The sequence below is a fragment of the Acromyrmex echinatior genome, chromosome 18 (assembly GCF_024713525.1).
Source record: "Acromyrmex echinatior isolate Ae372 chromosome 18, ASM2471352v2, whole genome shotgun sequence".
Lineage (NCBI taxonomy): Eukaryota > Metazoa > Arthropoda > Insecta > Hymenoptera > Formicidae > Acromyrmex > Acromyrmex echinatior.
In genome coordinates this window covers 1,558,499-1,583,374 of record NC_141869.1, presented here as the reverse complement: position 1 = coordinate 1,583,374, position 24,876 = coordinate 1,558,499, and the positions used below count along the sequence as shown (strand labels likewise).

Below are 24,876 nucleotides of genomic sequence, written 5' to 3'. Positions count from 1 at the left end.
CGGCGATTTCCAAACGGTGGCTGGCGTTGAGAAATAGTAAAAGCAGGCTGGAAGAAAGAATTCCTAGAAAGGCCTGCAGGCCTTCTCTGAGGATCAGCTCGGAGATTTCGGCTTTCTTTCTCCCTTCCCCAACTTTCGCTGTTACTGAAAATATTTCAATTACAATCTATTTTGCGCTTGAGAGAAAGTCCAACTTTATCATTCAACGAAAATGCGATAAGTACAAGCTACTCGAGTTTTTTTTTGTACTAACGCTTATTTTAGCTTATTTTATAAAGAACTTTACAATAGAAAAATAAATAAAGGTATAACAATGAAAAATTTGTCTCTTTGTATTTTCTTATCTAAATCTATCTCGATTTATCTGATAATCAATCTTACTTTGAACTTATTTTTCATTTTTCATTTGCTAGCACAAGTCGATAGTATCTTTCTGTCATACTCATGGAATGTCAAGAAAGATAGAATAACGTTTGTATCGATTTGTGTCATTTTTTAATATCCACTAACGACTTCGCTGGAATAATTTGGAAAACTGTTATAGATATATTAATACATATTATTATTATTATTATTAATAATATATACTATTAATAAAATATTAATAATATATACTATTATGTAGTATATATTACTACAATAGTATAATATATAGTAAAAATATATAGTAAAATATATAGTAAAATATACTATTTTTTATATATTTTATTTTTTTATATATATAAAATTATAATAGTAAAACGGAGAAAAATTACTGTTTCATTGTATTTTCTTAAATTTTGTTCATCGATAAATACTCGTTTCCGATTCTTAGAACTAGAAAAAGATAAAGAGTTAGTTGAACCGAGATTAAGATTAAACTACATTGGTAGAAATAGATATAAGTAATCAATTTTACTTTAATATCTATTGATTACATATCATTATTGTCATTTGGAAAAATAAATTACTTCCGCAAAAATATTAAATAATAAAAATTAGGCTCAATATTTGAGGCCCAACATGCTTTTTTATACGTCCTTAAAATGAATGTCTTTCGATAAGAAAATAATAGCTGTTGGATTTTCTTGGTGATAACAGACTTAACACATTCGGCGTAAGACTTTTGTGACCACAAAAAATTCCATTATCGAGCGTCTTTCTGTTTGCTGATTGAAAAACTCAAAGTCTCATAGAAAATTCTCCCATAAGAATTAATCAATCGGACTATCGTTGTACTACGTGGAATCAATGGGAAGATGTAACTCGCGGAGATGTATTATAAAACAGATAATCACCCTGATTGTTTTATATGGTTTTATATATAATTTACTTGGATACATATTCTAAGGTGTTCGTCGCGATACAATAGTGTGTCGTTATTACAACTGGTCTACAATTAGCAGCGGCAGCTTTCGTTTTCGTCTGGCACGGCAAAATATATAATTTGTTTCGTCTATCTACCTCCCTCGCCACTTTCTCTGTCCGTACATGTCACTCTCTTAATTCCTTCCCATTCTTCGTCCCGTCCCGAAGCGAACGCAATCGCGATGACCTTATGAGTAACCATTTAAAACCGTATTACAAGCATCGTCCATAGAAATACACATAGTCTATATCGATAGTCCCCCCCCCTCCCCCCCGCGGCCCTAAACGAGGTTCCTCCCCCGTCCGGCTCGACGTCGTCCTCGGCGCGGCTGCAAAAAGAAGCGCGATCAGGCGACAATTTGTGCGATAATTAAGTACAATCGATACTGCCTATCCTCGCCAAGACCTGCAAAGCGACGACAAGACCTTCCAGGTGAAACTTATAAGAAAATACGATATTGAATAGAAAGTGTCAAAACTGATCGGATTTGAAAATTGTAACGTGATATTTAACGAAGTTTAATTTATAGAGATTTTTATGAAATTAAATATTAATCGTTGTAGTCAAATAACATGGATATTTAATTGCATTGTTATTGTTATGATGATCCTCTAAAACTTTTCAAATCGGACTTGTATACAGTTTTTCTTATTATAATCATTTTATTTATTTATAGCGTACGTTCATTGAGTTTAACCTGGAATGCCCTGTAATAATATCATGAATTTGAGTCTTTTGATCCTTCGCGACTTGGCGATATGAAATATCTGAAAGAGACGTACATGAGAATCTAGTCTCTCTATCTCTCTTGTTTCTTCGATTCTTGCGTGTACTTGCTACCTTGAAAAAAAAATCTTCCAATTTAATTCTAGATCCTTGAATTTCATTCTCAGAATGTTCAGATGGCTCCCAAAGTTTTGGCTTTCTTGAATTCCAAATTCCGAGAGTACACGGATCCTTAGAATCCGCCTCGCGGATCCTGGCGATGCCCCAGTCAACAGTGCGAATCTCCAAAAGATGAATAAAGACATCCAGAAAATGACATTGTCTTCTTATCTCTTAGACGTCTCTCGGGGCGTTCTCACATCTTTCAGGCTCGTATTTTGAATTCCCGCTAGCATTAAACGCGATTGTTTGCTTTCGACCGGTCAATTAACGAGCGTCAAATGCGAACGGGAGATTAGCTAAACGCGCTCGAGCCGGCGAGCCTAATTAGAAAAATGCGTACAAAATAGGAATGTGGTGTACGCTCGTTTCCTTATCCCCGTGAGATGAAGGAAACGGGGGAAGCATAGCGCGAATAAAATGGAACACGTTGCTGAGAAACTAACAGATAATCGTCAAAAGATAATTTTTACTGGCCTCGGTTATCGTTTCGTTGATCTGTCCCTTCCAGTCACAATTATTATTATTATTTCTTTTTACGTTACTCAATACGAAACAAATATATTTGCATTTCACGCAGAAAAAGAAGAAGACACAAGTAGTAGGAAGTGTAACTAGAAAGAACAGATCTTTAAATGAGATCGAATAATAAATTACGTGTCGTCAGATACGCCAAATCGTTAAGGAAATCGACTATTCTCGGATTTTTCAAAACAGTCCGTCGAGGAATTGATAAATGGGTTACTCCTGAACCTTTCAAACGTACTTAATTAAGTAATCTTCCCGGGGATAATACCGTGTGCTTCATCTCGCGGTAATCAAAAAGACCGCTACAGCGTTACAAAATGCTCACTCCCTCGCTCGTCTTGGCACAGAAGTAACTTAATTATCTTATATCCTAAACATATCGACATGGACGGATTCCAGACGGTGCGAATGTATAAACATTTACCATCTTAAATATCGACGGCACATCGATAACTTTGCAATTGCATTTTTAAGTGTTCTCGAACACTTCTCCAACATTTCTCAACATTACTTTATACGTTCTAAAGGGATATTGTAAATAGATATTCAATCCGCTCAGTTCTGTATTTTTTTAACGACCTGCTGTAATTAAGAAATAAAGAAATTTTTCATGAAGAAACTTATGATATAAATAGTTTTAATAATAATCTTAAAAAGTTACAATACTCCTCGTTTGCGTTGTCAATGTTGTGTCACTGATCTGCTACAATTAGCTCTAAATAAATATATATAAAATGAGGCTCGAAAGAATCTATCAGTGAAAAATGTAAAAAAGTCAGAGTCTACATCAGCTGTTCAGATGCACAGAAAATTTCTTTTCGTGTGAATGTAAACAAAACGAATAAAATAAACGATTCGACCCTTCAATTTGAATCCTTATCAATATAAAATCGAAATTACATAAGTAACGCAGATTCCCGACAATTTTTCGTTCTTCTTTATTCAAATGCCAAATTAGATAAAGTAAAACCGAAGTCATAAACATCACTAAGTAGAATCACATCACTCATCAGATTGTCAGATTTGAGCGCATTTTCTCGCGACTCAACGTAAAGGTTTGTGGTGTCGACAGTCAGAGATAAAAAAAAATGTAATTTGCATTACTTTTATGAAATTTTGATTTATATTTTATATTAATAAGGACCCAAATTAAAGGATTGAAACGTTTATTTTCTTCGTTTTGTTTACATTCATACGAAAATAAAGAATTTTATGTACACAGCTGATGTAGGCTCTGATAGGCTTTTTTATATTTTTCATTAGTTCTAAAGCTGTAATTATTATTATATTTAGAAATTATTGTTCAGGGAGTAACACTTCAGCCGCAGCAAAGAAAGATTCAAGCGGCGATGCAAAAAAAAAGGAAGAAAAAGCGCACCGTCTCGAATCGCGATAGTCTAACACATCAAGATTTATTATTTATACAATGATTCGTTCTTATCGTAATCGTTCTTTCGCGCCTGTCGCAAGGCGTGACTTATGTGTACATGTACATGAATTAGACTTACATTTACGCTTCCTTCCGCTCTTTATTTATACATAAATATATATATTTATATAATATATGGCCGCTGTTTTTGTGCGATATCATGTTCAGCCTCCCTCTGCAACTATTTGCATAATAATACAATAAAACGTATATCAATGATTTTTTTCTTACAAGCTAATTTTCTTCGACTTATTAAAGATTGATCCATTCGAATTTTTTTTAATTAATTGTAAATTTCTTGTTTGTAAAAGTCAACCACATAATAATATTTAATAAGTCTTCACGTGTCATATATATATATAATCTTTGTATAATTTTTTAACGTCTGAATTTCAATACTTTACTAAATTGTACAAAATTCTATTAACAAATTAATTCAAGAAATGCTATATCCTTGAATATATAAACATTTTTTTAGATTTTTGTTCGTGACTTGATAACTATTAATGTGATATTTCCAAAAAGAATTCAAAGTCATCAAGAAAGCAAAGATACCTAAAACATTATAAATAAATCTTTTAGGTATATAATTTCATTTGTATATTATATTCAAATAAAATAACTTTGTGATAACTTGATTTTTAATAAAGTATCAGAAGAGCAGGTAATTCAGAGAGAAAAGTATGGATTCCAGTTACACACTTGCAAGATTATAATTTAACAATACCAAAGTGATCAAATTCACCATATTCGGCGGAAGTATCTAATGCTCTTGTCTCTGTACTTCAAGACATGAAATGCAAGACGATCTATTTTTCTAATCGGGAGATAATGATATGACGAATGTCCTCGACTCTGTCCAGTCATAAAACTAACATACGTGTAACCATAATCGGCAGAAGGCGGCGAACATGACGCTCTCGTTACGCAGAAAGATACATAAGCTTAAACGGAGCTAACTCGCGCCGAGGAAAGTACGAAAGTTACGTTCTCCAAAAAATTACGTCTACGTGGGTTTCTTTTTGTACAGTTGTTATCATGAAATAAATGATGATCGCGGTTGAACGCTGATGAGCATGAAAAGATGATTGTGCACATCTCCAGTTCTCTCTTTCTTTTCTTTCCTCTCGGATACCAGATAGGAAACGCAAAAGAGCGCAGGCAGATGCACTCTATCGTAGCAAAAGCGTTCTCTTTCTTTCTGTCTGTAGTTTTGCACGAACTAGGTATCGCGAACAATGAAACATTCACGTGAATCTCAATGCCCAGGATGATTCGTATCAACGTGAATACCGCAGTTGCTTCGCAATCAATCAATCTTATGTTCAAAATCATATAATCCTTTAGTGTTCACCGAGAATATGACCAGATCATCGGTTTTTCCGATTAAAGATCTTGTATATCAATATGAATTGAGCCTTGATCGGAATTACCTAACTCGTATTCATCGTAAATATATCATAGATAAATAACGTGAAAGTATAACGACAGCCAAGCCGAAATCAGGTTGTTCCTGCCTGCTCTCTTTCTTGCTGAATGTTTCTTGCCGATCGACATGATTAAAAGAGGCCCTTCTTCTTGTTCTTCTTATCTTTACCGTCAACAGTCCTGAAAGGAGAATTTTTATATCATGATTATTGTTTGCAAATCCTAGTTGTACACCGATCGACGCTTTCTGATAATCGGCATATGCGTGGCATGGGATGTTCGATGAAGAGAGTGAGGACGAAAGAGGCAGTGATCTTGATGAAGTCTGGTGCAAGAACTTTCGTCTACGATTATCTCCGTTTATGATATCAGAAAGTTAAATTCAATTAACATAAAAAATAATTTAAAACACAGAAACGCTGATGTATGCATGACAATTCTTTTCAAATTGCGTTTTTTCATAATTACGTGAGAAATTCGCATGATAGTGAATATTTTAAAATGTCCAAAAATAATATGATTATATGCAGATATATTATTTAATACATTTCTCTTTGTATCGCGTAAGAAAAATTTATTTGTTGTTCTTTTCTCTATGCATGATCCTACCTTAGATTTCGCGAAAAAAATTTATTTAATACCTTATATGTCGCTACAGACATCCTAGAAAAATGCTGAAAATCGAGATCTGAAAACGTCAACAGTCTCAACAAAAATTTCTAGAGCGAGACGCGACTCGTAACATATCGTTATGGAAAATTGTTATGCCTATTGTTATCGCCGATTCGCAGACTGTAATGCAAAATAAATATCTTGCGAATGAAAAATCTATTCATGCGAAAACCATGCTTCGAACCCATCCTCTGTTCGTGACTAGGGAACAACATGCTGATCTCACGTGTGTATCCAGAAATCAAGTCCCGCGTTTCCGCTTCGTGCTTCGTTGCTTCTGATTTTTGTTTAACTCTCTTCCGCGGCAGATATCACGTTCGTCTTATCCGCGAATACAAAGATACGAAGTCGTTTTGTATTTTACGATATTTGAATTCTCCAATATTTTATATAAAACTGTAGATACATATGCACACCGAGAGTACGTTACCATATCGTCATTTTAAATAAAAGTCTCTCGAGAGAGAAAAAACGAGAGAAAAGAACAAGACGAAAAAAACGCGAGTAAATTTAGAAAGATGTTCTGTTTGAAAATACTGTTACTTACTCGCTTCAATTCAAAGTTGAATTTGATGTGAAATGTTTTATGAAAAATTTTGCATAAAATATTTTATGAAAAAATTAAACTGTATAAAAAACCGGATTTAAAATGACGATGTGATAAAACGGTAAAAACATTATATGCACATGGCAGACTATAAAACATAACCAAAAGCGATAAGGGAAAATTGTGTTCGTTTTTCACGGATTTTCACACTTTTAAAAAACATTTAATCATTTACTTCCTCTTTTGAAATCCTATTGCAAGAATCGCAGTCGCAATTTTCCCTCGTCGCGTCGCAAACATTTCGACAAGCTAAATAATCGCAACGAGAGAGGATTGAAAACGGTTAGTAACGGTTTTAGGTAAGCATTGCGTTTATTTGCAAGAGATAAAAAAAGATTATCAATTACGAAATTAACAATGTATAATTTGCGAGTGATTATTAGTAATAGGCGGTTATATCCTCTACCAAGCTGTCTCTGCTTCCTCTCTTTGGGATCGATTCTCCGCGATTTGGAGAGTCTCGTCAGTCCGACGAAACGAAACGTTAGATCATGTGCGAGCGATCTAAATTACGAGCGTGTATACTTTTGGGCAATTGCGAGCGATAAACAGGAAACGAATGTATAAGAGTATAAAATCAAACGTATGAGACACCGACAGCTTGCTGAGAGTTTACAATCGACTTGAGACTTTACAAACCGCGAACTTACGAGGTGGCCGTTTATGTGAACCCTTTACCGCGTGTATCTCGTGATCGTTTTCTTCGATGATAAAAATATTCGTCGAACGTTGAACTTTTCTCGCGACTCTTCGAGAGACGAGTCTGCAGGCCTGTTTTTTTTCCATACCACTCTCTAAAATCTTTGGAGAATCTAATTCTAAAGAATGACAAAAAGTGATAAATGAATCAGTGTTGAAAAAAGTGACTCAATCATCAATTTTTAAGAGTGGGATTTCACTCTTCAGAATTAGATTCCACTCCAAAGATTTTAGAGAGCAGAACTTCTTGCACGGTTTACCTTTTGATTTTTTTCTTTCAGCTCAGTGTCGTTTTATTGACATTGCATAGTTTTTTTTATCACGTATACTCTAAATTTCTTACAGTGAAATCTCTTTCAAGAAAGTAAAAATACAACCACCCTTGAAAAAAAGTGAAAATATTTTTAAAAAGTGACAATTTTCACTCTTTTTAGAGAATTTTCATTTTAAAGGAGTGAAACCTCATTCCAAAAAAGTGAGATTTCACTATAAAAAGAATAAAAATCATTACTTTTTTTTCAAGAAATGAAATATTTTCACCTTTTTTGAAGATTGCATTTTCACTCTGTGTAGTAAGATTTCACTGCAAGAAATTTAGAGTATATAATATTCACCCGATGACAATATATCGACACTGTCGTTAATTACGAGTTACAGAATCGGGATACTGAAATATAGAAAAAGAACAAGCCTCTCTTAGAGGATGAAGGAACTTTTCCAAGAGCTTTGTAATTCTCACGTTTCTACTGCGCTCTCGACAGACGTTAACTTACCTTCGCCACGCCACGATATCTCGTAAAATATTATATATATTGACCTGGCAAAAGTCAGAAATGCAAGAAATGTATACAGCCCGTTTGTCGCGAGTAACAATACGACTGTGCCTTTGCTAGCATCAACAATTCGAGAACATTCCAACAAAGCGGCACGAATACCTAAGTACGATCGGGAACGAACGTGACACGAATGTGTGATGCGGCAACCACACTGTCGACAGAAAGAAGAGGAGGGGTCGATTATGGCACACGATGCGGTAAAGGGTTAAAGTGTACATGTATGTGTGTAAAACGTGTTGGACATGAGTACAAAAAATGACGCTCCTTGCTCGAAGGCGAGTGATAGTTGACATACAATTTTGCGCCTCTTTACATACAATCTCAAAGTTTATCAAAGTTGAAGTGCCAAAAATACGTTGCTAAATGTACATATCGCTATATATATAAATACTTAATAAGTCGTGTGCGCTGCGTATCGCCCAGACCGCGATTTACCGGAGCGCAAAAGCCCGAGACTCCGCATTTATGGTATTTGTGTTTATAGTGGCGAAACGCGCCGAGAAAATAACACACGAGATTGGCGTTTGCGAGTAATGAATCGCGCTTGAGATGTACATTGCGTGAAATACGTAATTCACAACGAAGGAATTTAGAATGAAAATGGTATCCGGGAAAACGAGGAAACCAGCCGGGACAAGTTTGCGCCGTGAAGGAAATTTGAAATAGAATTCAACTTAGCAACAGAACTTTCTTAACTTTCGAAACTTTCTTAACTTCAACCTTCAATGACAAGTTTCTTTCAATTTGCGGTATTTCTCGTTCTTACGATTAATTTACTTCTATTGAGATACTGCAATTCGATTAAGTATCAACTCGAACTTCCATCGAAGTAAGACTTGCAATGACTTGCATTTTAGCATTAAGTAAAATGTTTCTTAAAATCTAATTCGGCAAATGTATGTTAAACGGACGCCCGGTTAAAGATACTCGCTAATTAAATATTCGCACAAGAAACTGACTTCAACTTCCAAGAATGCGACAGTCTGCCGCGCGATTTCCATGTCTTCCAGGATACTTCATTCCTCCTACTTTCTTCAGCCTCCTGCTTTAATTAACGTTAAACGTACGCAATGTCTCGCGACGAGAATCGTTGACATAGCGATTAATTAACGCGCGAATGAAACGTCGACGAGTGAACTGAATGCGAGGAGATCGAGTAGAAAATAGCAAACGGAGATTCACTGAATCACGCTTGTAAACGCATGTCTCATGTTGTGCAATGCCTTTACGGGACGCAAGAAATGTACAGTCACTTTGGATTACGATATGTATCGAATGGCTTTAATAGAGCGCACGCACACGCGTGTCGAGTAAGTGCAGCTTATCGCAACAAGCGGTATATAAAGTACCGTTATGTTTTCAGATCTATTTACTTCAAAATTTATAAAGCCTTTATCGAAAAATTGATTGAATTACTAAATAAAAAAATTCATATGAAAGCTAAAAAAATTAATTTGATAATTTTTGTTAAAAATTTCGAGTGAAAAGTTGAAATTTGGACGAAAATAAAGCGATAACAAATCAAAGTTAATAATCATTTGAAAAATAATTTAAGTCAGAGATTTATGATTTCTGCTTTATAACAAATTCGTTTGAACGCACTGATGCATAATAATACATTGATTTAATCTGAATATAAAAGTAAAGTGTAAATATTATAAAATATATATTTTACTTAATAAAGTGTATTGGAAATTTCACAATATAATCGTTTTTATATTTATATTGAACATCTTTTACGTCAGTCTATACGGCTTTATGTACATCAATGCGAAGCATCTAATTCGTTATTAATCATTGCTAAGACAAGCGCTGACAATGTTGTACAATTTACTGAAGTAAAGTTGACGAATGGTTGAGATAGGCAGCACTTACTCTTCTCGAGTATGATAAGACCATGTTTCAACCCTTATTCAGGCGACCGACGCGCGTGTGTTTCCAAAAATAAAAGACTTCCTTTTCTTACTGTTTTGATTTGAGCCACTGACTAATCTAAATTATTTTGATTCCCACTCCTGTCAGTCCAAGGGAATATTCGTCGAGTGATACTGTCGCTACTAAGAGAGGGCAATCTCTGGATAAGGGTTGACAAGGGTCGAGCGCGAGGAGCGGTTGGCGCGGCAATCTCGGAGCGGATCTCGCTAGCTAGCGAGAGCGGTCTGGGAGACGGTCTCTATTAAGGATGCTCAGGATGCTGTATGACAAGCTGTATCTGTGCGGGGCTCTCTTGAGGTGATTTGAAACTGGTGTGTCGACGAAGGAGGCTGCTTATCCCTCGGGACCCCCTCAACGTACCCCCGCCGCCTCCAGATCCCTCGGAGGACATCGATCCCGTCCTAGATCAGGAGGATACCCCGATATGGTATACACACAAGAGAGACAAACAAACCGGACTTTTTTTTGCGAATGTACATCCGGTAGCAAGCCAATTTTTTCTACATCTCGAATATAAAAAAAAACGCGCATGAACTTAAGGTACACGGTCTACGTGTACCTGTGCGATTAGCGATCAATGGGACTAAACGGTGTCCTGGAGAGCGCCGCCGACGTTCTTTGCACGATAAGTTTTTCGTTTTTCTCTTTCGGATTTCGAGGGAACGATGCGGCAAACGTCGGTGGCAATTTAGCGCTGAATGTGTGCTTGTCGACCCAATTAATATAAAAAAAGATACTTCTCGAACGTCTTTCGATGTATTTTAAATAACAATTATGTTACCTGGATTAAAAAGAAATGTTTAACGTTTAAATATTATATTTAACAATAATATAATATCTAATTATAAGTTAAAATTAGACAGCCTCGTTCAGCGCTAAATTCACGATAATGATACGAATGGAAGTCATAATACATGTGCGGACAATATGACGTGAATATAAATTGTAAAATAAAATTCGTTCGGCGATGATAATCTTAGAGTCGAATCGATAATAATTATATTCCGTTATTAGTGCAAGCTTCGTAAAAGTGATCGGGATGTAAAGGATCTTAAATGTCAAGCGTGAATGGAATGTATTGCGGTGCAACAACTATCAAATTGCACATCAAAATCTAAACACGTATTAGCGACTACGAAATACTATAGCGAGAGCAAAGTCTATATTGTACAATATGTACTGACTATCGTATCTTTTCTTTATCTATGAATTTCTCTCCGACTTTTTGATAAAAAAAACCTTACTTCAAAAAAGACTCTTAAACTAAAGCTATTTTGAGTTCAATTAAAGTGAAGAGCGTATTACAGTCTTAATTTAGGAAATTTTATTCAATGATATTAAATAGTTTCCATAATGTGATCCCATTATGACTTCGCCATGGCAAACTCGACTCCATTTTTGATAAACAATCTATGTAGCCGGAAGAAGATACGGTGGCAGAACATAGTGTACAAGAAAGCTATTAAGCTGCGTCAGACTCTAATTACGCCGAATGCTTTTTGCGCCAGTCAAACCGGATGTCTAAATAACTTCGAGAACCATACTAAATCACCAGCGACTAAGCATCAAGCGATATATAACTGCTTCGTATATCGTTCGCAATCGGGTTAGCGATTAAAATAAAATAAAAAATAAAAAAAAACAGAATAAGCTGAATATAAAAATAAAAAAAATATCTAAAGACGTTTCTAACAAAAAAATTTCGTGCAAAAAATAACGATATATCTTTCTTAAGATACAACGGAGAAATAAATGAAAATGCAAAAAAAAAAAACACATCTTATCGTGTCGTTTTCGTCGATGCAGACTACTTACTCTTTCGAATTCGCTTCTAAGCTGCGTCTACGCAATTCTTCAATACTGTGTCCGGTCTGCTGTTCCCAAGCAGTTTTCTCCGCCTCGAACGCTCGTCTCTTCTCCTCCAATTCCCGCACTTGCTGCTCCAACGAGCGTCGCATTTGTTCGTGCCTTCTCTGCAACTATTTACGGATTTCCCGTATCCCAACGTTATTACTCAGACAATTACGTTTCACCGAATGTAAAAACATCACGTAAGATTTTAAAAATTTGCGTTGATTGAGAATAATTTTATGTCAAAACTAAAAAGGATCTTGACTGAATAAGGAGTTATTTTCTTAAATGCAAAATTTATTCTCAATTAAATAACCAGTGACATAATAGCCGGATAAACAAATTTTTATCAATCTCGACTTAAATCCCAAAATAAAAAAAAAGATAACATCGGTGGCATACTTCACTTACATCTGTCTCGGAATCCTTCAACTTCTGCCTCTTTTCGCGAACTTTCATCTCGAAAACTTGCTCCATCTCTGTTTCCATTTTCTTCATCTTGTTATCATGTTCACGTTTCTCCTCTTCCAACTGCGCCAACGGGTTCCTAAAAAGATTCAAATAAATTCAACCTAAAATGTATGAGCTGATGGAATATCGAATTTCGTACTGTCGAAATACAGGTACAGAATGACGCGTGTGACATTCAGATACTCTCGGCACATAGCTGCTAATATTGAGCGCACTACTATTTAATATTTCATATAAAATCTCGTTAGCTCTTTGCATGCACTTTAGAATTTCATTTTTTGTATTCTAAATACATAAACTTTCGGCCCTTCAAGAAAGATTATAAAAGTTCTTAGTTAATTAATATAATTAGATAGTATTGTATATTAATATAGAAATAATTATTAATATAATCAACATGAATTGACGGATCATTAGGAGTAAATAATTACGTAATATTGCAAAGAGATAAGAGTAGATATTAACAGATGTGATAACATCGTAGAAAAGTTACACGCCCAGTATGACGAATATTTCGAGAAATAGAGACACACGTATTTTCCATAACTGTACTCTTTATCGCGAGAGATAGCTAAAAAATAACAATAGAAAAATTCTTAGTAATAGCGCGATAGAATAGATAATTCATTGGTGATAAGCTTATAAGTGTTTTGGGACCGTAATCAGGTTGGACTAAGCTAACTGGAGCTCGGATTTGCATCGAAACAATATTATGCAAATTACAGATGATAATTGATGCATTACTGTATCATTACAATTAAAACATTGCTCCAACTCTACGAGATCCGATTACATTCCGGACATTTGTTGTGAAATTTGTGCAAAATATCATCTCAATGCGGAAATATATGATTTTATATCTATTTCACATTCAAAGAGTTTATAATATAATACGAGAACATTTTATAAATCATCAATATATTCTTATTATCGATTTGCAATATTAATTCTTTTTTATACACGATGCAAATCAGAGCTCTTATACAAAAGCCACAACACATTTATAGGTGTTATAAAAGATATTATAAAAGTAGGTAGATACATTTCTTCTATATGTAAGGGAACTACTTGTTTGTGCTAAGTACTAATGCAAAAGTAAACGCATATAAATATAAAGGCGTCAAGCAAATATAAATTGTGTTACGTTCAATATGGAAAATCTAATCTATCAGTTACTCTCTTTTTAAACAGCGTACAAATAATTTGCATCGGGTTGGAATTGTATTATTGCGGAGGGCTCACTGAGCATATCAAATGTAAGCGTTTGAACGATCTCGCGCAATAAATAAATCAGAGAACATGCATCTTAATTTTGTAGTTTTATATATATAATGCAGCAAAAACAGAGTCGAAAGAAAATACATGACTTATATAAATTATAAGCTGAAGTAATTAAATTAATATTTTAATTTAGTTATTTGCTTTAAAAATCAATTAAAATACGGATTTAAGATGTACGGAGTCTTCTTTATTAAATTATTTTTTTTATTAATTTTTCTGCTTTCAATTTTATGATACTCTGCACAGTGAATCCTCTCAAATTGGAAGATTATAGGAATAGTCTCGAAACTCGACAAGGCTTGTGCACACAAAACCATAGTATATCTTTTTGAGCCTTATTAAAGGACTTACCACACCGTCATGAAACTGTTCATCACTCCTGGAGGGCACAAACTGACCAATAAGAAATTCAATATTAAAATTCGCACGGGCGACACGCTGTCGAAGGGTTGGTTGGTCCGTTCCTTCCGCTCCCTCGGCAGCGTTCTCGTGTCTAGTCTACGGATACAGATCCCGCTCGCGCGATCGAGATACGCTAAGATAATTCGAGCGTGAGTCACTGGGGCCTTTGATAGTTTGCATGCACAACCTTTCTCTGAATTTTCTTCAGGACCATAAAAAAGAATGAAAAGACAGAAACACACCGTGTGGTACAAGCATGTTTCGTACAGTACACGCAATCGATTCGCAAGAACCACAGCGTTGTATTATTGGTGATACTGAAGCTCGAAATAAATAATCATCTCATCACGCATACACAGTCGAGTGCTTCGCCGAGACACACACCGCGTGCTCAAATCAAACTCAACGAAACAAACAACCTTGCTTGTGTTTCGAATAGAAAAAGCGAGCGTCGTAACAGCGGACCCGACTAAAGGAGATAAGTAGTTGTCCCGTCATCTTTATCACATCCGGTAATAATATTAATATTGCGCCACTGGGGCAGGTGAATTAATAAATTGAGCCGCATTATGCGCATGAGGCTAAACGACTGTTATATTAAATATGTTTTTGAGGCTGCAGTTTTTATCATTTGATTCTAGTGATGAATGATCGAATTAATTTAAGAAGATAAATAATTTAGCTACTTTTTTCTATTAATTTATTTTTTCTTTTCTAACCTTTTTTATTAATTATGACGCTCGATTTATCTATTTCGATAAAACAAGACACATCTACTTTTCGACAAAACTATTCTAGTACAGTAATAAAATATATGAAGAGAAATCGTATGGATGTACTTACTTATTCGAGGCCTTTGTCGGTTTGCCATCTACGCCTAGACCGGCCAGGGTGCGACACCTGAAGTTCTCATAGTGTACGTTATTCGTCACGTCTTTTAAATCCTGCACGTGCGTCCTTACTACCATGTTTCGGAGTGCAATAAAGTCGCAATGTTCCAGATTCTCAACTACGCAAAGAAATGAAATAGGAATGAATTATAAAAAACGATACCTAGTTTGTATAGAGGAAAAATATGCGTTAATTATATTTCTAAGATTCAAATGATTTTCTTACTTATCTATTATTTTATATACTACTTATTTCATATTAATATAAACAGTGTAAAAATGAGCAAAGATATACGCAGAAATAAAATTAAGTATAGCTAAATAAAAAAACTTCAAAACATAAAATTTAGTTTGACTCTAGTTCTGTAGTTATTTAAATGATAACTTTTGTTCAGCAAATAAAATTTCGCGCGATCATTTCAAATCAATGATCCATGTATACCTTCTGCAATTCCCCATGGATATTTTCTTCCTCGTATTTTCTTCCCGTCGTGTTCAATAACTGTATTCGCTCCCACGACTGCGAATGGCACTCTGTCCCTTAATAATTTATGGAGTTTGGTGTCTTCTTCTTCTTCGACCTCCGGAAACTCGTAGATTTTTATTTTGTGTTGTGCAATTTCGTTTAGGATCTGGAAAACGGAACAACGATTAAATTATTAATTTAGAAAAACAATGTGGAAACAAGTCCAGATTTAATACGGATTGCTATTACATATTTTATTATTTTTATATTTGAGATTTACATGAGAAAAAGTTTCTTAAAGATTACATTTCTGTTATGTTTCCTGGTATTTTTCAATACAGCAAATTTTTTTTTCTTTAAAATTGTAGTATATTATAAATAAATCGTACCTGTTTCTTGAAGTGTGCGCATTCATCCGGCGTCATGGTGTCCGCCTTGGCAATAACAGGTATGATATTAACTTTGTCGTGGAGACGCTGCATAAACTCCACATCGAGCGGCTTCAATCCGTGACCGGAGGGCGCAACGAAATAGAGACAGCAATGCACTCGACTGTCTGGGATCTGCCGTCTTGTCACGCGGGATTCTGCGTTGAGGAATTCCTCGTATTTCGACTCGATATAGTCTATTACTGGCACCCAACTGAATAAAAATAAAAGGTATTATTCACATAAGTTGTAGAAGTCCAAAAATGAATATATGTGGGATTTAATCGGAAGCTTTCAACTGCTTCGTCAGATTATTACCAGTTACTGTTATCCACAGCGTCACCGAAACCAGGTGTATCGACGACCGTGAGGGTGAGATTTACACCTTTCTCTTTCAACAGCACTTTGCTAGTTTCCACAGCAACCGTTTTCTTTATCCTGAGGCTGGGTCCGGGATATTCGGCACTATATATGTCTGCCAGGAACATGGAGTTGATTAAGGTGGATTTACCGAGACCTGACTCCCCTATAAAAATATAAAAAGCTTAGTATGTTTTGATAAATATATGTAATCTTGAGATAATTTAATTTGTGGGACTTTTTTAAAAATTGAATAATAGAGTTTAACAAATTGTACAATTATAGTAGAATACGTATTTTAATTACTAAAATAATTTGATTAAACATTTGCGGAAACGTACAATTTACAGTTCTAATTATAGGAATATTCTAAAAGATATATATTAATCGTGCAATATTTTAGTTGAAATATTTCAGTTGAATGACTTCTTTTCAAATATATTCTTTTAAATATTGTTTCATAAATACTTTCTATATGCAAAAAAAAACTGTTTAATTCTCAAAAACAACTTTCTAGCCATTAAATATTCCGTCGTCAGATTAATGATCATTAAATATAACGATCATTAATCTCAGTCCAAATATTTGTGGTTGACATTTCTAGGATGTCTCGCATCCAATGGATTTGCGGCCAAATAAATTCGATGACGGTATCCGAAACATAATGAGATAAAATGAATGCTGTGACCTCTTAATGCGCAAACCTTGAACCAGGCGAAGTGCCGCGCCTACGCCTTCAGCCAAGGGTAAGCTCTTGAATTGTGTGTTCTCTATTTACGGAGGAACGGCTCTGCTTATACGCGGACTAATAATAGCCCCTGCACGCAGCAGACCACGCTCTCAAATTTCTCCAGACCCAATGACACTCTTTCACACCCGCGTGCATGCGCTTCGTTCAAGATCGACAGCACTTTAGTCAGTACTTTTGTTACCTCCTCCTCAAACTCCCAGCTGAATTCTTAAAGTTTCCATGCCAATGTTGCGTACATATTTCCAGGTCGTACATAATTTTATTTTATAAAAGAATTTGTCATTCATCATAAGGAATATAGATAATTAAATAAATATGACATATCCATACGTTAAGAGCCTTCAATTATACTGCTCCTCCGTCGTGCAGTTAAGAAAACCGGAGTTAAGTAATAAATCTAAGCAGAGAAAACACAGACTGTAATTAACAATTTATAGCCTTTTTCAATCGGCGAAGTCACTACGCGATGCGTTATTACAGCAAATTGGCCGTTTCGAGTGTGCATGACGGTAATTCATAATAAACAATAACCGAGGTCAACGTAGAAAGAAGATTCGACGGTCGACGAAGGTTGAAATCAAACGTGTTCTGCGGATGAGCATCCTCGCGTGTGAGAACCGCTGAACCTCGGCGACAGCCTTGATCCAACAAGCGAGCAAAGAAGCAAACGAAAGAGAAAGAGAAGAACTCGCACGTGCTCGGCAGATGAGAGGTTGCATCGCGAGATGATATTCCCGACGAAATGGGAATACCGCTGCAACTACCGAAGAAACGGATCCCTTTGTCCTCTACCCGGGCCAGTTATAGCCAGACAGACGACCGTTGTTCTTCCGCTGCCGCATAATAGGGCATTTTAATGTCCAGCTCCCCGTGAAGTGAGATCGCGTTTCTCACCGCAAACAAATTCGACCTCGACAATAGACTTCGCGGCGCTTCTATGGGCGCCGCGATTACTCCTTATCGATTCGGCGTTGCTTTAAGAAAATGCTTATGCACGTTTCCATATTTTTTTATATAAACGTAAATATTCATTGATTTATCTCTCGAAATAGCAATTTCTTAATAGATTACAACTGAATTATTTCAAAATAACGAATTTACATTAATTCTAATATATTGACAATTATTTATATTAGTCCTTAAATGCCCTACACTACAGGAACAACACACTTGGATATGGCATACCCAACATAATTCAATTACTTATAACTTGTATAAAAACGAATTAAACAATGTTTTTTAAATTAGACATTAAGGAACATAATGGTATCACACAAATATATGTATTTTTATGAATAAAAGTTATGAACAATGGGAAAAACATTGGAAAAACATTAGAAAAAAGGTCAAGTATGTCAAAAAGACGTTTAAGAATTAAAAATTTACCATTAATTACTTGTACAATTCGTGTCAAAAAAATTTCGTCGTGCAAACGACTTATTCTAATTTTCATTACGAACTATACCAAACTATTACCGACCTACGACCATGAGCGTGAACTCGAAGCCCTTCTTTACGGCTTTCCTGTACACCTGGTTAGGGAGATTCACGAAGCCGACGTAGCCGTCGAGCTCCTTAGGCTTCGTGGGCGGCGTAGGTCGCGCATGGTGCAGCAGACTGGTCTCCTTGTTACTGTCCTCCTTGGAAGAGATCGCGGTACGTGCCGACTCACGCCTGTTGCTATCTTCCGAGGCATCATTCGTGATCGCCGTTGTCACCGCCGTGGACGGTAGCCGCGACTTTGCGTTGACCCCGGTCAGGGCCCCACTCGAATACACTGGCGCCGTATTAGGAGACGTGAGGCTACTGGTTGTCGTGGTGTTCGCCACCGAATTGTTCATCTGAGACCCAGGACTCTGCGTCGGTGGCTGCGGTGGCGGTACCGACGGTACTGACGGTGACGAGATTATACCTGTACCGTCGCCTTTGAAAAACAGTTCACGCTTCGTCTGAATCTGCAAAAAAAAAAAGAAAAATAATCATTAATTTTTTTTTGTCTTTTATCACGTATCGGGTATTTGAATTTCTCGAACAGAATTTGAACAATTTAATAATATAGCCAATAAATTTTTATAGCAAAAAAGAAGCTGTTCAGTTTTAATTGCTTCAATTAAGATTTTCATCCAAAATTCCCATTAAGTTTTATCATGGATTAAACATTTTATTCGACTTGAAGCCAAAGACAAGTTTCTTTGATATAATCCAATAATAACCTAGTAATCTAATAAAAAAATTGTAATAATAATATGCGTTTTTTTGTTTAATTATTTAAACAAAATTTATTACTATTATTATTGAAGAATAGGATCATGGTTCATTATCCCCGTTTTCATTTCCGATTCGGTTGAGTGCGAACAAGGACGTGTCTGCTTTCAAGACTTGCCGGGAAAGGCCAACATTGTTCCGTAATACAACTACCAGCAAATACCGCGATTCCGCGTGTTACTTCGACCGTGACATGCTCGTATACACGAAATGCAGGTAAACTCGTGAAAGAGCACCAGTGAGGCGATAAAATCGCATCGCCGTGGAAGAGCGATCGATATTGTGCGCCAGCCGACGACGGTAGCGCGGCTTCCGCTATACTACAGTCTTATACACTTCCGGCCGGAAGTGGCCGGAGTACTAAACATCGACCGTTATTCGAAGGACAGCAAAGTTGCCGCAATGACCAGCGAGACAGAACAATCTTTTCTTCATGAACTGCCTTTGGACACAAAAAAAGAAGCGGTTTATATTCTCGAGACTATGGGAAAAGAAGTATTCATTGATTGCAGCTTCGTTATTAAGTATCGGTTTGAACCTTATACTCTAAGTTTATTATTTATATCTGAGTATACAAATAAATAAATGAGTAAATAATAAGTGACAAAATGGTATACAGTCGAGACTGGATTTTAGTATCTAATATTTTTAAATATAAATTCTAAATACATCTTTAAATTGTGTAAACTGTACGTCACATTTAGTGTTGGTCTTAAAACGCAATCATAAATTAAATAATAAGTTCTCAAAATACTGTAAAGAATTTATTGTAAAAAATGTTATCACCGTCACAGGAAATCTAATCTATTTTGATATATTTATTATTAAAGAGAATTAATCGTTGAAAGAAAACAAAACTGTTAGTAAAAGTTGTGACGGAAGTATTTTAATTCTCTGAGTCAAGCCTCCGTCGAGTGTCTCTATAACAATAAGTATTCCTGTTGCCTTATGCAATTCGGAAAGGTGATTGGCCGTCTAAATGGCGATCGTTTAGCGTTTCGAGTCGTATAAGGGTACAGGAAACCGCGGTACACGTCGTACGTTCCGTTACACTTGGGAGTCGATCGTGGAATACGAATGAATCAGATAATCTTTGTGTACACACGTGGCGACTCATAAACACAGCGTGTGTAAGGTCAAGGCAGAGAAAAGACTGTCGTCCATCTTCGTCGCGTCATTAAGAGAGTTTCCGCTAATGAACCTGAAACAGTCAGTTCAACAGCTCCTTCACTTTGGTCAGTGTTTATTCGAATTTTTATCGAGTTGTTAACTGGAAAAATTACATTTCGCGCAATTTATGCAATGTTCATTTTTCGCTTATTCCGAGAGAGATAATGGTTATAAAACTCTGTATTTAGATGAGAGGAGAATTTGTTTTATTTTACAGCAGCGTGATATAAACGAAAATAAAAGATTTGCATTAATTATAATATAATGATTACAAATAAATCTATCAAACGGCTCGATAGAATTAATAATTCAAATATTAAAACTAAATAAGGACTATTAAGAAATTATTATATATATGTATATATATATATATTAGGTGTTGGAATTAATTCGTAGCGTTTTTAATGAAAGAATGTTATTTATTTCACATGAGCATTAAAAAATACATTAATGAAAGTACTTCCCATCACTTGTAAAACGCTACGAATTAATTCCAATACCTAATATATATATATAAAATTGAGTTCCGATGAAATAAGTTAATTTTCACGTATAAATGCTTATAATGTGGTGTACAAAAACTGTCATAGACACAAAGTTCGATAATAAAGTATAGTATAGTTTTAGTGTATAGTTTTTGAACTATAGTGTCATTCATCAAAAGTGGAAAACTTGTGTTCACACAGAGCACCTTTGATATATCATAATCAAAAATCCATTATCGAATGTTTACATCAGCTTTTCCATATTATAAGCTACATTATATGTGAAAACTAGCTCATTACACAGGGAATCAATTTTCCATATATAATTGATACAAAATCCTGTATTCTCATTTATTTCACGTAGATACCATCTCATAAAATAAAACAAACTGTTTCACTCTCACCTAAATACAGAGACATTTCATAATCATTATCTCGGAACGAGTAGCGACAAGAATGAATATCACACAGAAAGATTTGTGTCCTTTGAACGAAATTTCATAAGTTGAAGAAATCTGAGTCAGATGAGCAGGATTATCGTGCCGAATACGAGGCGCGTAATCCCGATAGATATGAGAAAAGATCCTCGCCCTCAAAAAGCGCGAAGGCTTATCGTTCCGCCGAGTCAACGTACGAACGATTGCGCTTTAAAAGCATTTCACGCATACACGAGGAACGCGAGCAAATGGAGCGTAGCGTGTTGCAGTTTAAAGCGTTGCAACTTTGTTGCAGTCGGATAAGCCTCCAGCCGTCGGCGAAATCCAAAAAACTATACGTGAAAACGAACGATATCTCTAGAGTCTAGTAAATCCTTCTTGGCTGTACAGTATGTAACAAAAATACAGTCCTAAAGATATGAGTGCTTTGTTTGCCAATCGATAAGATAAATACACATAAAAATCGACCACTATCTTTAGAGTCATTCGATATAAGAACGAAATATGGGAAAACCAGCATGCGATGTCGCAAAGCTTCGTGGTTCTCCTTTAAAAATTTTAACGAGCGTACTTAATAGACTCCGGAAAGAGACGATTTCGTCACATCCGTCTCTTTCGAAGAGCAACAGTGGATGCTTTCCGGTAAGAGACGCTAATGACACAGTGCAAGGCAGCGAATCATTTCATCCTTGTTAAACGTTGGTTATTAACAAATAACAAGGACGAAGTAATTCACTGTGCCAACTGCTGGTGTTTTCCGACAAGGAACACAGTGTAATACAGTGAATCTCTTCATCCTTGTTAAACGTTGGCAAATAACAAGGACGAAGTAATTCACTGCCAATTGTTAGAGTTATCCAGCAAGAGACAGTGTAATGCACTCTTTAGATCTCGTAGAGTGAAATCTCACTCGAGATTCAAAATTTAATCTGTCTTGAAAAAAAAAAGAATGAAAATACGGCCATTCTTGTTCAAGAGTGGTAGATTTTCTTTTTAGAGTGAGATTTATTCTTTTGAAACAAGATTCTCTTCAAAGAGGAGTGAAATCTCAATCCTGTTTTGAAGTGAAGTTCCACCCTGGTGGAATTACACTCCAAAAAAGGGATTGAGATTTCACTCCTTCGGAGTGAATCTCATTTCAAAAACAGTAAATCTCACTCTAGAAAGAATGAAAATCTACCATTCTTGAACAAGAATGGCCGTATTTTCACTCTTTTTTCAAGACAGGCTAAATTTTCAGTCTCTTCGAGTGAGATTTCACTCCACGAGATTTAGAGAGCAGTGATCATTTCATCTTCGTTTAACAGTGGCAAACAACAAAAACGTAACGATTCACAGTGTGCCAACTGTTGGTGTTTTCCAGTAAGAAACACAGTGACCTTTGTTTAACAGCGACAAACAACAAAGATGTAACAATTCAGCGTGTTATGCTGTGTAATCTGCAGTGTCTCATGCTGGAAAGCACTCAGTGTCTCTTTGTTGAAAAGCACCCAGTATTATAACAATTGTTATTTGCACTTTGCTTTCGACGTCCAGAGTAAAGTGTTGATTCGCGTGCGTTGCTCGCAGGCAAGGCTCGCCGACTGCGAGAGAGCCACTCTCTGCACACGTCGCTCGTAGTTATTGTTTTTCGCCGTCGAGAAAGGATGACATAGTGCACTGGAACTCCCCTCTGGGGAGGGTACGACGGTGAGTTTATATCGCTTGGCGTTGCCTCTCTCGCGTACACAAAGTGACTCTGGAAATCGACGAGGGACCGTACGATTCATGCACAACAGAAAACCGGTCCCGCAGCGAGCGATGCAGCATCATTCCAGAAGTAAAAAGCTCGCGGAGCCTTTCGAAGGGCCGTGTCTTACGGGAAAGATGTACATGAAAAAAAAAAGAAGAAAAGAGTAAAATAATGATGACCCGATTTCGCGGAGAAGAGAGATTTAACTATAATTAATGATAAAGTTAACAAACTGTGATTTTGATAAATTTCCCGGAACGCATAACTGACATGTTTACTTAAAAGTTATATGTAATATAGTTGAGGAAAATAACTACTTTGCATGTTTACAATAAAATGAGGTGCATGTAGAATGAAATAAAAAAGTCTCTGCGGTAAATCTTGGACGGTAAATCAATATCTCTAAAATTGCAATAAGGAAAGTTTATGGAAGCATATGAAAGTAAAAAAGTTCAAAGAGTAAATATAAAAACCTATAGAATACTGAAAGACAACCGACTCCACTGAGGAATCTCGGTTTCTCTGTATCCACAAAGCAAGATGGAAGCTTTAAACACATTTCGCGCAAAAACAAAGTTCTCACGGAAACAGAAAATACATTTGCTCTTTCTCCGGCTACTGCTACAATTTTAATCGAATGGCGTTCAGTAGAGAAAACTGATCGGTGAGTGCTCAGTGATTCGTAAAAAATATTTTGTATTTGTTAGAAACAGTTCACTCGAATCCTTGTTAAAATTTTGTGTTGAATTTTTAACATATTCGAGTTAATTTAAAACGTAAATTCTAAGATAAATGAATAAAATATACATAGTATTGCTTTAACATATCATAAATGTTAATTTTACTGAAAAATATGTTTCCACAGTTCGCTCACAAATTGTGTCAGTATTATTTTCTTTGTATTAACTTTGTTACATAATATTTGTATTACTTTTTAACATGTACATCTTGTATTAAATTAAACAAAAATGTAAATTCATCTCTTCATTGTATGAAAGAAAACAGTTGAAAAATTTATGTTAAATCTAACACAATTTTTCAATTGTTTTCTTTCATACAATCGGTACTTGCTCTTTTAATCCTTGGCTGGATCTAAAGTGTGGGAACTAATTCAATGTTAAGGAATCACTGAACGCTTACTGATCAGTTTTCTCTGTTCAACGTAACCATTCTCGGCCTCATTATCTTCGAACTCGCGACCCACAGAGGCGTCTTTCACCCCCCCACGTGATCCAACTTCGGTTCCCAGGCTTGGGAACCCCTGTCGTAGGTCAATACTCTCTCGGCGAGGTTCGCCACCACCACCAGGCACCACCACCGCCGCTGGGTGGCGAGTCATCGTCGTCGTGGTGACTCGATTAAATCGATTCCGTGGAAAATGCATCGCGGGCGCGCCACAGCCGACGCTTTTGTCTCGCTAAGCTCTTCTCGAGTACAAGGCGATCAAGTCCTCTTGTACAGAAAGGAGTCCAAGCGCTGCCTCCTTTCATCTTCTTCCGAGTCTCCGCCAGCTAGGATTG

The 24,876-nt window shown here is 36.0% G+C and overlaps 1 protein-coding gene across 11 annotated transcripts in view; it reads right to left on the bottom strand.

Annotated features, from left to right (window-relative positions):
* Nucleotides 1-1,282: 1,282 nt before the first annotated feature.
* pnut (septin 7-like protein pnut) overlaps nucleotides 1,283-24,876 on the bottom strand; it is a 47,104-nt gene continuing 23,510 nt past the window's right edge. For 7 of the 11 annotated variants that reach the window (XM_087415741.1, XM_087415743.1, XM_011066409.2 and 4 more), the window contains 9 exons: nucleotides 18,748-19,222; nucleotides 16,475-16,682; nucleotides 16,118-16,370; nucleotides 15,705-15,894; nucleotides 15,216-15,381; nucleotides 14,322-14,363; nucleotides 12,630-12,765; nucleotides 12,183-12,346; nucleotides 7,191-10,768 (listed from right to left, as the gene is read on the bottom strand). In XM_087415741.1, coding sequence (XP_087271867.1) covers nucleotides 10,609-10,768; nucleotides 12,183-12,346; nucleotides 12,630-12,765; nucleotides 14,322-14,363; nucleotides 15,216-15,381; nucleotides 15,705-15,894; nucleotides 16,118-16,370; nucleotides 16,475-16,682; nucleotides 18,748-19,222 — 1,794 coding nt within the window. In that variant the 3' untranslated portion in view covers nucleotides 7,191-10,608. Of the gene's footprint in view, nucleotides 5,799-7,190; nucleotides 10,769-12,182; nucleotides 12,347-12,629; nucleotides 12,766-14,321; nucleotides 14,364-15,215; nucleotides 15,382-15,704; nucleotides 15,895-16,117; nucleotides 16,371-16,474; nucleotides 16,683-18,747; nucleotides 19,223-24,876 lie in introns of those variants that run through there. The other 4 variants (XM_011066405.2, XM_087415744.1, XM_011066406.2 and 1 more) reach the window with 4 other exon arrangements.